Below are 13782 nucleotides of genomic sequence, written 5' to 3'. Positions count from 1 at the left end.
AGACAGTACACACAGTACACACAGGTACAGACAGTACACACAGTACACACAAGTACAGACAGTACAGACAGTACACACAGGTACATACAGGTACACACAAGTACACACAGGTACACACAAGTACAGACAGTACATACAGGTACACACAGGTACATACAGGTACAGACAGTACACACAGGTACACACAGGTACAGACAGTACACACAGTACACACAAGTACAGACAGTACACACAGGTACAGACAGTACACACAAGTACAGACAGTACACACAAGTACACACAAGTACAGACAATACAGACAGTACACACAAGTACACACAAGTACAGACAGACACACAAGTACACACAAGTACAGACAGTACACACAAGTACACACAGGTACAGACAGTACACACAAGTACACACAAGTACAGACAATACAGACAGTACACACAAGTACAGACAGACACACAAGTACACACAGGTACAGACAGGTACACACAAGTACAGACAGGTACAGACAGGTACACACAAGTACAGACAGGTACACACAGGTACAGACAGGTACAGACAGGTACACACAGGTACAGACAGTACACACAAGTATACACAGGTACAGACGGTACACACCGGTACAGACAGTACACACAGGAACAGACACTACAGACAGTACACACAAGTACAGACAGCACATACAGTACAGACAGCACATACAGTACACACAGGTACAGACAGTACACACAGGTACAGACACTACAGACAGTACACAAAAGTACACACAGGTACAGACAGTACACAAAAGTACACACAGGTACAGACAGTACACACAAGTACACACAAGTACAGACACTACAGACAGTACACACAGGTACAGACAGTACAGACGGTACAGACAGTACAGACGGTACACACCGGTACAGACAGTACACACAAGTAGAGACAGTACAGACAGTACACACAGGTACAGACGGTACACACAGGTACAGACAGTACACACAGTACACACAGATACAGACAGACACACAAGTACAGACAGTACACACAGGTACAGACAGTACAGACAGTACACACAGGTACAGACAGACACACAGGTACAGACAGGTACAGACAGTACACACAGGTACATACAGGTACACACAAGTACAGACAGTACACACAGGTACACGCAGGTACATACAGGTACACACAAGTACACACAGGTACACACAAGTACAGACAGTACACACAGGTACACACAAGTACAGACAGTACACACAGGTACATACAGGTACACACAAGTACAGACAGTACACACAGGTACAGACAGTACACACAAGTACAGACAGTACAGACAGTACACACAGGTACAGACAGTACACACAAGTACACACAGGTACAGACAGTACACACAAGTACACACAAGTACAGACAGACACACAAGTACAGACAGACACACAAGTACACACAGGTACAGACAGGTACACACAAGTACAGACAGTACACACAGGTACACACAGGTACAGACAGTACACACAGGTACAGACAGTACACACAAGTACACACAAGTACAGACAATACAGACAGTACACACAAGTACAGACAATACAGACAGTACACACAAGTACAGACAGACACACAAGTACACACAGGTACAGACAGTACACACAAGTACACACAAGTACAGACAGGTACACACAAGTACAGACAGGTACACACAAGTACAGACAGGTACAGACAGGTACACACAGGTACAGACAGTACACACAGGTACACACAGGTACAGACGGTACACACAAGTACACACAGGTACAGACGGTACACACCGGTACAGACAGTACACACAGGAACAGACACTACAGACAGTACACACAAGTACAGACAGCACATACAGTACAGACAGCACATACAGTACACACAGGTACAGACAGTACACACAGGTACAGACACTACAGACAGTACACAAAAGTACACACAGGTACAGACAGTACACAAAAGTACACACAGGTACAGACAGTGCACACAAGTACACACAAGTACAGACAGACACACCGGTACAGACAGTACACACAAGTACACACAGGTACAGACACTACAGACAGTACACACAGGTACAGACAGTACAGACAGTACAGACGGTACACACCGGTACAGACAGTACACACAAGTACACACAGGTACAGACAGTACAGACAGTACACACAGGTACAGACGGTACACACAGGTACAGACAGTACAGACAGTACACACAGTACACACAGGTACAGACAGACACACAAGTACAGACAGTACACACAAGTACAGACAGTACAGACAGTACACACAGGTAAAGACAGACACACAGGTACAGACAGGTACAGACAGTACACACAGGTACAGACAGTACAGACGGGTACAAACAGGTGCTCCACTGTATGCCTGCCTTGTTGGTGTCTGTTCGTTGTTTCATGTACAACAACGGGGCGACCGTGGCTCGGGGGGTTGGGAATCGCATCTGTAACCGGAAGGTTGCCGGTTCGATCCCTGGGCTCTCTGTCCTGGTCGTTGTGTCCTTGGGCAAGACACTTTACCCTACTTGCCTACTGGTGTTGGCCAGAGGGGCCGATGGCGCGATATGGCAGCCTCGCTTCTGTCAGTCTGCCCCAGGGCAGCTGTGGCTACAACTGTAGCTGCCTCCACCAGTGTGTGAATGTGAGAGTGAATGAATAGTGGTATTGTAAAGCGCTTTGGGTGCCTAGAAAAGCGCTATATAAATCCAATCCATTATTATTATTATTATCATGTCAGTGACTCGGTGCGTCTGTAGGACGTGCTGCTCACAGACAGCTTGAATCACAGATTGTCTGTGTGGTGATTCTGTGTCACATCACAGAGCTGATGTAGTTTTGGTGAACGGCTGCTGTGTGTCTTTCAGGTTTTCATCGACAGATTTCGGTACAACGCTAACCGAGCAGCTCAGGTGCAGAGTAAACTCAAACTCCTGGAGAAGCTGTGAGTCCTCCTCGCTCTCCTCGCCTTGATCTAGTGTCTGTGCTGCCTCTCTGTAAGCTAATGCTTGCTTTCTCCCGCAGACCTGAGCTAAAGCCCATCGAGAAGGAAATTGAAGTCACGCTCAGGTAAGAAGATGACCTCTGACCCCCGACGATCACTGTGGCAGTAAAGCTTGGACTGGCTGACGTGCTGTGTGTCGCTTCAGGTTTCCAGATAACTTTGAGAAGTTGTCTCCGCCCATCCTGCAGCTGGATGAAGTCGAGTTTTACTACAGTAAAGACCAGCCGCTGTTCTCCGGACTCAACCTGTCAGCTGACCTCGACTCTCGGATCTGCATCGTATGTGTGACAGCACTGTGTCGTGACCTCACGGTCTTATCACCATGGTGACCTCACGGTGTCACCACGGTCAGCGTATAGTGCTTTACAGCTGACGGCAATGAGTCAGCAGAGGGCGCTGTGCGGGTGGAGAGACCTTCAGGTGTGGCTGGCTTAGCTGGCATGGCTCCAGGTTAGCTTGTTAGCTCAGGGATGGACTGACAGGCCGCAGAGCGTCAGGTCTGCACTGTACCGTCAGACACGAACGTTGGCGAGCATTTCCTGAACACGATAGGTGGCTCCACCTGGTGGTGTGATGCAGCAATTACAAACTAATTATTCACTAAGATGAGTTCTCTAAGAGGCATGCACAGATATCAGTACTCAGACAGGAAGTGAGCACTGGGCGCCTCTGCAGAGTGAGACATGATTCAGAGGTACAACAGGAAGTGCAGTCATTAATCAGCTCGCTGTTTGGGCTGTTGTGTTTCTCGGCAGGTCGGTGAAAACGGTGCTGGTAAAACCACCGTCCTCAAGTTGCTGATGGGCGAGTTGACACCGGTCAACGGAGTCAGGCAGGCTCACAGGTAAGACGACCAGTGGACCAATCAGAGCAGAGTCTGTTGGTTGCATCTTATTGGATCTCTGTACACTGTGCAGGAAGCCTTTCTTCCTCTCCACTCGCTCTTTAAGGGACTGCCTGCGCTGTTTTTAGGAAGCTTTAACATTTTCTCCCTTTTGGCTCCTCCTCTTCCTGTTTCAACCTGTGATGTGTTCCAGCCTTTGCACCTGTTTCATTCTTTGTTTCCGAGTGCTCCATTCTGTTTATCGGGCCTGCGGGTTCAGACTGAGGACGCGCCATTGTTCATGCGCTGTTTGTGGGATCTGCTCGTGCTCGGAGCGATTGTCAGCGAGTGCTGATAATCGAGACGCGCTCGCTAATCTAAACATGCCTGCTGCTCATCTTTTCGCCTCAGGAACTTGAAGATCGGTTACTTCAGTCAGCACCATGTGGACCAGCTGGACCTGAACGTCTGCTCTGTGGAGCTGCTCCTCAACAAGTTCCCCGGTAACTATAGCAACAGCGCCATCAACAATACCATTGGCAGCTCCACGTCGCGCTCTGATGGGCTGCTGCGTTTGCATCGCAGGTCGGACCGAGGAGGAGTACCGCCACCAGCTGGGAGGTTACGGTATCACGGGAGAGCTGGCCACGAGGCCGGTGGCCAGCCTATCAGGAGGACAGAAGAGCCGCGTGGCCTTCGCTCAGATGACCATGCCATGGTAACTGGATGACTGAATGTATTGTAAAGCGCTATACAAATACAGGCCATTTACCATTTCTTCAGAGGGTCCAACACAGGGGCGGAGCTAGACTGTTGACACAGAGTGGGCGGGACTAAAAAAATGTTAAAATGATGCAGCCATAGTGTTTCCACAGGTTTGATGTAAGTAAACATAGAGGCAACAAACCTTCCTTTAAATACGATGTTAAATGAGTCTATTAGAAACACACGGCAGTCATCAGTGTGTTTGTGTTTTTGCTCCATCTGCTGACTCTGTGCAGCACATTTAATGTACAGTAAGTCTGATGGAAGAGTTGAGCTTTGCAAAGACACGAGACTGAAGAATGAAACACGTCCTTCAGTTTCCTTTTAATAACGAGAGAGAGCGCTGAACAAAATGTTGTTGGTAAAGACAGATCAGAGCGTGTGTGCGCGTGCGTGTGTGTCTGCGTGTGCGTGCATGTGCGCGTGCGTGTGTGTGTGTGTCTGCCTGTGTGTGTGTGTGTGTGCGCGTCCGTGCGTGTGTGTCTGTGTGTGCATGTGTGTGTGTGTGTGTCCGTGCGTGTGTGCGTGCGTGTGTGCGTGTGTCCGTGTGTGTGTGTGTGTGTGTGTGTGTGTGTGTGTGTGTGTGTGTGTGTGTCCGTGCGTGTGTCCGTGCGTGTGTGCGTGTGTCCGTGTGTGTGTGTGTGTGTGTGTGTGTGTGTGTCCGTGCGTGTGTGCGTGCGTGTGTCCGTGTGTGTGTGTGTGTCTGTGTGTGTGTGTGTGTGTGTGTGTGCGCGCGCGTCCGTGCCTGTGTGTCTGCATGTGTGTGTGTGTGTCCGTGTGTGTGTCTGTGTGTGTGTGTGTGTGTGTGTGTGTGTCCGTGCGTGTGTGTGTGTGTGTGTCCGTGCGTGTGTGTGTGTGTGTGTGTGTGTGTGTGTGTGCGCGTCCGTGCCTGTGTGTGCGTGTGTGTGTGTGTGTGTGTCCGTGCCTGTGTGTGCGTGTGTGTGTGTGTGTGTGTGTGTGTGCGCGTCCGTGCCTGTGTGTCTGCATGTGTGTGTGTGTGTCCGTGTGTGTGTCTGTGTGTGTGTGTGAGAGACATGTCTGGAAGAAATCTGTCAGACTTCATCATCACTGCTGTGGCTGAAGGACGGAGCAGGCGGTGCTGAGGATGCAGTCGCACTCTTCTCAAAGCGCTCGCTGTTGAAATCTGACCTGGCTGGACGTGACTCCGCCTCTTCCTGTGAACGCACTCCCAGCTAGATTGATTAACCTGTTATTGTGGTTTTGATGGTGATGATGTCATCTTTGTGTCCTCCAGCCCAAACTTCTACATCCTGGACGAGCCGACCAATCACCTGGACATGGAGACCATCGAGGCGCTCGCTAAGGCTCTGAACAAATTCAAGGTGTGTGTGTGTGTGACTCTGTGTGTGTGTGTGTGTGTGTGTGTGCGTGTGTGTGTGTGTGTGTGTGCGTGCGTGCGTGTGTGTGTGTGTGTGTGTGTGCGTCCGTGCGTGCATTCTCACCTGTGTGATGTCACGTGTTTCAGGGCGGGGTCATCCTGGTGTCACATGACGAGCGTCTGATCAGGATGGTGTGTAAGGAGCTGTGGGTGTGTGAAGGCGGGAAGGTGCGGCGCATCGACGGCGGGTTCGATGAGTACCGGGACATCCTGCACGAGCAGTTCAAGAAGGAAGGTTACCTGTGACGCGCCACCAACTGCTTACTGACCGTACCCACCACTGACATAACCACGCCCCCTCCATTATGATGTGTCGCAGCAGCTAATCGGCATCTAGAGCGGACCGGAGGACTTTTTCTTCTCTGAACTCTCACCTGCTGCTCAGGTGATCTGCTGCAAGCTGATTGGCTGCGAACTCTGCGGGGAGAGGGGTCACCCAGAGCGGCTCGGCGTTTATTTAACGAGTGAACCTGTCGTCTGTCTGTCGTCTCAGCTGATTGTGTTTTGTATGGCAGCGGTTTCCTGCGAGCTGATGTCACAGTGACATCAGACACAAAACAAATAAAAGAATCATATCACGCCTCCGCCTCTCTCCTTCACTCCGGGGTGGGGTTGGGGTGGGTCGTGGGCGGTATTTAACTGTGCCAGTACTCAGAGGTGCCACCGGATGGCGCTCAGGAGGAGCAGATCTGCTTTCAGGAGTGAAGTTTTTACACGTTTATCCTAAACGTGGCCGTGCTCACTGCTAACGAGCAATGCTAACGAAACGCTAGCTAAGCAGTGACAACAAAACGTCCGCCTGATAAAACCAGTGGTTAAAGCGAGGTGAAAAATGCGATCCAGCGAGCACGAGCGATGACGCAGAGCTGCCAGGGTTCAGCTGCTTTCTCTCTTTCTGTCTCTCAGACAAACTTCAGCCCTCCGGCTTCAGAGCGCCGAAGAGGGACAGGACAGCAGAGGGAGGGGAAGACCTGCAGCAAACCGCGGGTCGGACTCGAACCTGGGCGCATGTCCAGAAAAAATCGACAGAGTTAAACTGCAGGAATGTCTTAAAGACATAAAGACCTGGATGGCCGCTAACTTTCTGCTTCTTAATTCAGATCAAACTGAGGTTATTGTACTCGGCCCTGAAAATCTTAGAAATATGGTCTCTAAGCAGATTCTTACTCTGGATGGCATTACCTTGGCCTCCAGTAACACTGTGAGGAACCTTGGAGTCATTTTTGACCAGGACATGTCCTTCAATGCACATATTAAACAAATATGTAAGACTGCTTTCTTCCATTTGTGCAACATCTCTAAAGTTAGAAATATCCTGTCTCAGAGTGACGCTGAAAAACTAGTTCATGCATTTATTACTTCCAGGCTGGACGACTGTAATTCATTATTATCAGGATGTCCAAAAAACTCCCTGAAAAGCCTTCAGCTGATCCAAAATGCTGCAGCAAGAGTCCTGACAGGGACTAGAAAGAGAGAGCAGATTTCTCCTGTTTTGGCTTCCTGTTAAATCCAGAATTCAAAATCCTGCTCCTCACATACAAGGTCTTAAATAATCAGGCCCCATCTTATCTTAATGACCTTGTAGTACCATATCACCCTATTAGAGCACTTCGCTCTCACTCTGCAGGCCTACTTGTTGTTCCTAGAGTATTTAAAAGTAGAATGGGAGGCAGAGCCTTCAGTCTGTTGTTGTGATTTGTTGCTGAATAAATAAAAATGAATTGAATTCACGTTGATTTAGATAAATCATCATCCCAGTCTGTCCACTGCTGATGGACGACTGAAGACCGGAAGAAGCTGTTACAGACTGATGACTCTTCAGGTCCAGTAGGTGAAAGGACATGAAGACACAAACACCGATCACAGTCAGAAACAACCAACCAGTACAAAACAGCTCCTCTCATAAAGCAGGCAGACACCAACTACTGAAGGAAACCAACACAAAGTCAAATTAAACCCTAAACAAACACAGCGGGGGGGGCGAGGCACCCTCAAACAGCTTTCAGGTTTAACAATGGGAATGAAAATGAAGCCATGAGGGCCAAACGGCACCCTCTGCTTGCAGCTGCCCCCTCAGCCTGCGTGCAGGTGTGTCCAATCAGTCGCTCAGGGGTCTGGTTTCCCTCAGCTGGACCAATCTGCTTTCACTGGAGGTGCAGGCCGACGGTTGGTCTGTGTTTCCACAGAGACCTATTCATCATGAAGAACACAAGACAGAACAGAACAACCAACTCGCTCACGAGGGAAGTTTTGGGTCAGAACCAGCTCTTGGAGCTCACGCTGCTCACCTGACTCCAAATCCTTCAAAGAGCAGCTTCCTCGTAGCCTTTTTATTGACAAACACAGTTGCAACACACAGCACAGCACAAGCACCTCCCTCCGTAAAACCCCCCAATGGTTCTAAGACAAGGCACTGTGTGTGTTTGAGTGACCTCCTGCTGACCAAAAGGGTCATAAAAGCAGGAAGCAACAACAGAAGAAACAGATCTGTCAGACAGGATGTATCTGCGATAAAACCTCCCCCAGCACACAGTGTCTGGTGGTCAGAGACAAAGGAATGTCTTGATCCTATAGATTGAACTCAGACTTTACAAATTTAAGAACCACAATGACAACATTCAACAATCAGACTTAACACTGAGCAGTCGTCAGGCCAGTCTACATCACAGCAACCCTGCAGTATCTGTACTGCAGATACTGCAGTACTGTGTGCAGTACTGCGTGTACTCTGTTCAGCAGGCCCTCCACGTGTCGCTGTCGGTGCTCTGGAGGTTATTCCAGAGTTGGCTCCGTTCCTCTTAAGCCTTTGGAATATTTTCATGAACAGCTGCTTCCTACAGGATCATCAAAAGGTGCTGTGACCTTTGACCTTTTCACCTTTACAGGTCAGCAATGAAAATACTCCAGCAGAACAGAGTTCAGACATGTTGTCGTCTCTGCGGCTGATGTGACATCTGCGTGTCAATATTTGAGCTGTGGTTAACCATCAATCCGTCAGCTGCTCCTCTGTCCTCCATTTTGCCCGCAGCCGTCGGACAGACATGCTGCCGTCCACAGCCGTGACTCTGAGCGTTGGCGCTCTGCTCGTCTGCTCTGCGCTCATCCAGTGTTCAGGTGAGACACACCCACGCTCGTGTTTTCCGCCTCTGTGGCACAGTCTGAGTATTTCCGTTTTTCTGTCCACCCCTCAGTGTTCTTGGATCGGTCGGCGGCCGGCCAGATCCTGCGCTCCTCCTCCAGGAGGCGACGAGCCAACTCGCATTTCCTGGAGGAGATGCTGCCCGGGAACCTGGAGCGGGAGTGTTACGAGGAGCGCTGCTCGCTGGAGGAGGCCACAGAGATCTTCCAGACCCAGGAGAAGACGGTACGAAGCCCGCCGCTGCCCACGCAGCAGGAGATTACCACCGTGTTACTTTATTTAAACATATATTAAAGCAAAGTCAGCACCACAGACCCGTGCTAACCCAGAGAGGACCGCTTCGTCCTGATTGATGATGCTGGGCCCAAAACCTGACTCTCAGCGGGCGGAGCTAAATGCTTAAATAAGGATTTCGACGTAGTTCTAGTCAAGGGTGTGTAGCTAGCAGAGTGTGTGTAGAGGAAGCAGCTGAAATGATGGAAGTCATCAGAAAACATCATCCTCGTTCATCCCGGACACGAATCAGGACGATTACAGAGCAGGAGATCAGTTTAGCTGCGCACACACAGGATGCAGAGCGTTGTCGTGTCTGCAGACTCTTACACAGTCGTTCAACATAACCACAGCTGCAGTCACTAACTCTGAGTCCTTGTCCCACAGATGGAGTTTTGGTACAGATACACAAGTGAGTACGAACAACTCAGTCACTCAGTTTGTGGCAGCTCAGCTGGATGTGCTTTAGTCTGACTACAGTCTGAAATCTGATCAGGTGTCTTCTACCAATGACTCAGCTGAGTTCCTCACCTGTGTGTCTTAGATCTGAACCCCTGTGGGACCAACCCCTGTCTGAACGGAGGCATGTGCACCCTGGACCGAGGAGACTTCACGTGTCTTTGTCCTCCCCAGTATCAGGGCAAGATCTGCAACACAGGTAACAAACACCTGAAACTCAGGTACACCACCTTTAAATCGAGCAAATGACACCTGACAAATGAAATATTTATGAAAATTGCCTTGGGTAGTGGTGTTGGAGTGCCACTATAGAAATGGTGGCTGTATGCAGTACTGCAGAGACCTGGCAGGTGGCGCTGGAGTTCAGTGTGGCTGTGCTGACGGATACTTCCTAGAGAGTGACAGACAGAGCTGCTCCAAGACCGGTAACACTCCCAGGACCCACATTGTATTAGTATTACTGCACATAATACTACAGTAAGTGCAGACAGGATTTATTACTTCCAGGCTGGACGACTGTAATTCATTATTATCAGGATGTCCTAAAAACTCCCTGAAAAGCCTTCAGCTAATCCAAAATGCTGCAGCAAGAGTCCTGACAGGGACTAGAAAGAGAGAGCAGATTTCTCCTGTTTCGGCTTCCTGTTAAATCCAGAATTCAAAATCCTGCTCCTCACATACAAGGTCTTAAATAATCAGGCCCCATCTTATCTTAATGACCTTGTAGTACCATATCACCCTATTAGAGCACTTCGCTCTCGCTCTGCAGGCCTACTTGTTGTTCCTAGAGTATTTAAAAGTAGAATGGGAGGCAGAGCCTTCAGTTTTCAGGCCCCTCTTCTGTGGAACCAGCTTCCAGTTTGGATTCAGGAGACAGACACTATCTCTACTTTCAAGATCAGGCTTCAAACTTTCCTTTTTGCTAAAGCATATAGTTAGGGCTGGACCAGGTGACCCTGAATCCTCCCTTAGTTATGCTGGGGGATTCCCATGATGCACTGGTGTTAATCATTATTCATATATTCGTATCTGTCTTTGTTGGTCTCACGGCTAATCTGAGCTGATTTCGTGATCTTTCTTTCCCGTTCCTGCTCAGTGGCGTTCCCCTGCGGCCGTCAGCAGATGGAGGCTTTGGATCGAGGTCGCTCTCTGCTGAGTTCCTTGGAGACAGACGATGCCACGTGGGATTACAATGCAACAGACAGCTGGCTACCTGAACTTAATTCAACAGAGGTGTGGACAGCAAACGCAACAGGGAGAGGAGGGAACCTGACGGACAGTGGAGGGGCAGGAGGTAGCGAGATGCAGCCTCGTGTTGTGGGTGGATCCCTGGAGAGGCGAGGAGGGAGCCCCTGGCAGGTTTGGAGGCATCAGTGGAATAACGAAGCAGAACCTTGTTCTGAGCTGTGTGAACGTGCTGACGCCGAGCGTTTCTGTTCAGGTTCTGATCCACAGGTCTGACGGCTTCGGTTTCTGCGGAGGGACTCTGGTATCTGACCGATGGGTCGTTTCTGCCGCTCACTGCTTTGAAGAGTCTGCAGACCACATTACGATAGGTGAGGCCGGTGGTTTACAGTGGACCTCACCCACTGTGAGCGGCAGAGCAGCAGGGATGCTCATGTAAACACGCATACTTTGAATGCTAATCAGACACTGTTCACACATCTGTGTAGGCTTCTGCACGTCTGTAAAACCACTACACTCAGGTATGTACCCTCTGCTGGCTGCAGCAGGGATTGCGGCATCTCGGTTCATCGATGCTGTCCCTTCAGTCTGAGCGCAGGAATGTGTGTGTGAGCTGGGTTTTCTGAGTGTGTGTCTGTCTGCAGGTGACTACGACAAGCAGCGTCCCGATCCAGGCGAGCAGCAGATAAAGATCCAAAAGGTCATCATTCATCCTCACTTCCACGCCTTCACCTTCGACAGCGACCTCGCTCTGCTCCATCTCGCCCGGCCTGTTCAGAGGGGCCCCACCGCAGTCCCCGCCTGCCTCCCCGACACCCACCTCTCCAAATACCTGCTGAAGGTAATTTCATCGGAAATGATGAGTGCTGCAGCTGACTTGGCCCATCTGTCTGATGCCGACTGTCCGTGTGCCCAGGAGGACAACCACGGCGTGGTGACGGGCTGGGGGGCCACCGAGTACCTGGGCCGCTCCTCGAGGTTCCTGAGGAAGGTGACACTCCCAGTGGTCGGCTACAAAGACTGCATCAGCACCACCGAGCAGGTGATCAGCTGAGCGTCTGAGCCCAACCCCGCAGCAACTGCTGATCTATACTTAGTGTTTGAGAAAGAGCAGCAACACAGCAACAGGTGACGTAAACGTTAGAAAAGCTGCTGCATCCTCTGATAAACTAGACTGTTTATCAGAGGATCCGGGGGGGGGGGCTACTTAGAGGGTTACCTGGTACGCCCGCTGTCGATAGACCGCCACGTTCGTGGTGAACACCGACGGGCTGGACAGTTTTTGGATGGAGGTCCACAGGTTAGCATGTTAGCAGGGGACTGCTGCACATTCGTCGTACTTAATACAAGTAATGACCTTTTCTAAAAGTAACTGTAATCTGATTACTGAGTGTAGTAGTGTCATCTCTACAAAATGAAATGAGGGTGGAAACTGCTTCGGCGAGCAGCACTGCTGAACGACAGTTGGGGGGGTCGTAGAGGACGATAAAGAGCACACCTGTTCATGTGTCCTTACAGGAAGAACTGTTGGATGAACAGGTGTGCTCTCTGTAACGAGTTTGAATCCTGCACTAAGCAGACTGTGGACACCTGAACATGATGCACAGCATCTGCTGTCAGCATTGTTTGTGTACAGGTGTACATGTAAATCTGCCCCGTCTCAGGTGTGCTGTTCACTCGAGCGATACCGTCTATGACCAAATCAAACCAGACCAGGGTCAGCGATAGAGACGCAGCCGTTCCCACGTTGCCCTGATGCCCGGCCCCTCCTGTGTTTCCTGCAGGTGATCACAGACAACATGTACTGCGCAGGTTACCTGGAGGCCAGTAAGGATGCCTGCAGCGGGGACAGCGGAGGGCCGTTTGTGGTGAACTACAGGGGGACCTGGTTCCTGACCGGGGTCGTCAGCTGGGGGGAGAAATGTGCCGCCCGTGGCAAGTACGGTGTCTACACCCGACTGGGCAACTTCCTCAACTGGATCCGAGACACAATGGAGAGACGGGACGTGAACGGCACTGGGAGCCCGTGAAGCCCCAAGAGCCAAGCGTGCCCGGTTTCATGTGAGGGGATTATGGGATACCGAGTGAGCTGCAACCACCTTCAAACCGACTCTGAACACTGCTGCCACACTGACGCCATAAAGGGATCTGCTGCAGTAATAGTACAGCGAGTATGCATAGTGAGTACTTTAATACCACAAAGGAAGCATAACCCTGAGATTTAAAGCAATGCTGTGAAGGAGCATGCAGTAAATCTGTCGCTGTGTTTGTCTATGAATAAATGTCAAGGAGCAAAATTCACCAAATAAACAACGTGTGTAAGCTTCTCTTCATGTTCCTGGATGATGTTTGATTCACACACCTGTGGGTACATACATGCACAGACTATATATATGAGATGGTCACTGTGATGTCACATATTGGTCTTTGAGGTTGTTTTTCAGGTTTCAAACATTTTTGAGACCTGGCAGGAAGAGTGAAGGGGCCGAGCTGACCAGGCGACGCTGCACGCTCGGTAAAAATAGGCTTTTATCACCCTGGATGATCATTTTCACTGTTATTGGATAAGCTGTGAACCCAGCAGCTGAGACCACAAACCCTTCAGATCATTTCATTTCCTACAGACTTCAATCCGGTCGTTCAGTCTTACGTCACTAGCCGTGTCTGGGCCTAAACTCCGCTGCAGCTCCATATATCAAACGATCACTATGGCATTACTGAGAGTTGAAAAAC

At 50.0% G+C, this 13782-nt stretch overlaps 2 protein-coding genes across 3 annotated transcripts in view; both read left to right on the top strand.

The window, feature by feature from the left end:
- The window catches only part of abcf3 (ATP-binding cassette, sub-family F (GCN20), member 3), an 18644-nt gene extending 12070 nt beyond the window's left edge, over nucleotides 1-6574 (top strand). For both annotated transcript variants that reach the window (XM_040043401.1, XM_040043402.1), the window contains 8 exons: nucleotides 2870-2946; nucleotides 3027-3071; nucleotides 3152-3284; nucleotides 3762-3850; nucleotides 4241-4332; nucleotides 4415-4547; nucleotides 5850-5937; nucleotides 6081-6574. In XM_040043401.1, coding sequence (XP_039899335.1) covers nucleotides 2870-2946; nucleotides 3027-3071; nucleotides 3152-3284; nucleotides 3762-3850; nucleotides 4241-4332; nucleotides 4415-4547; nucleotides 5850-5937; nucleotides 6081-6239 — 816 coding nt within the window. In that variant the 3' untranslated portion in view covers nucleotides 6240-6574. The remainder of the gene's footprint in view (nucleotides 1-2869; nucleotides 2947-3026; nucleotides 3072-3151; nucleotides 3285-3761; nucleotides 3851-4240; nucleotides 4333-4414; nucleotides 4548-5849; nucleotides 5938-6080) is intronic.
- Nucleotides 1-13782, top strand: part of LOC120740883 (coagulation factor VII) — a 14418-nt gene extending 636 nt beyond the window's left edge. The window contains exons 2-11 of the mRNA XM_040043403.1: nucleotides 9022-9107; nucleotides 9185-9357; nucleotides 9793-9817; nucleotides 9950-10063; nucleotides 10155-10289; nucleotides 10961-11223; nucleotides 11306-11420; nucleotides 11694-11890; nucleotides 11966-12091; nucleotides 12834-13782. Of these exons, the coding sequence (XP_039899337.1) occupies nucleotides 9035-9107; nucleotides 9185-9357; nucleotides 9793-9817; nucleotides 9950-10063; nucleotides 10155-10289; nucleotides 10961-11223; nucleotides 11306-11420; nucleotides 11694-11890; nucleotides 11966-12091; nucleotides 12834-13079 (1467 nt within the window). The 5' untranslated portion in view covers nucleotides 9022-9034 and the 3' untranslated portion in view covers nucleotides 13080-13782. The remainder of the gene's footprint in view (nucleotides 1-9021; nucleotides 9108-9184; nucleotides 9358-9792; nucleotides 9818-9949; nucleotides 10064-10154; nucleotides 10290-10960; nucleotides 11224-11305; nucleotides 11421-11693; nucleotides 11891-11965; nucleotides 12092-12833) is intronic.

Source organism: Simochromis diagramma, unplaced genomic scaffold, assembly GCF_900408965.1.
Source record: "Simochromis diagramma unplaced genomic scaffold, fSimDia1.1 OVJJ01000377.1, whole genome shotgun sequence".
Taxonomy (NCBI): domain Eukaryota; kingdom Metazoa; phylum Chordata; class Actinopteri; order Cichliformes; family Cichlidae; genus Simochromis; species Simochromis diagramma.
The sequence above is the reverse complement of the archived record's forward strand: the minus strand, read 5'-3'. Positions and strand labels throughout refer to the sequence as shown.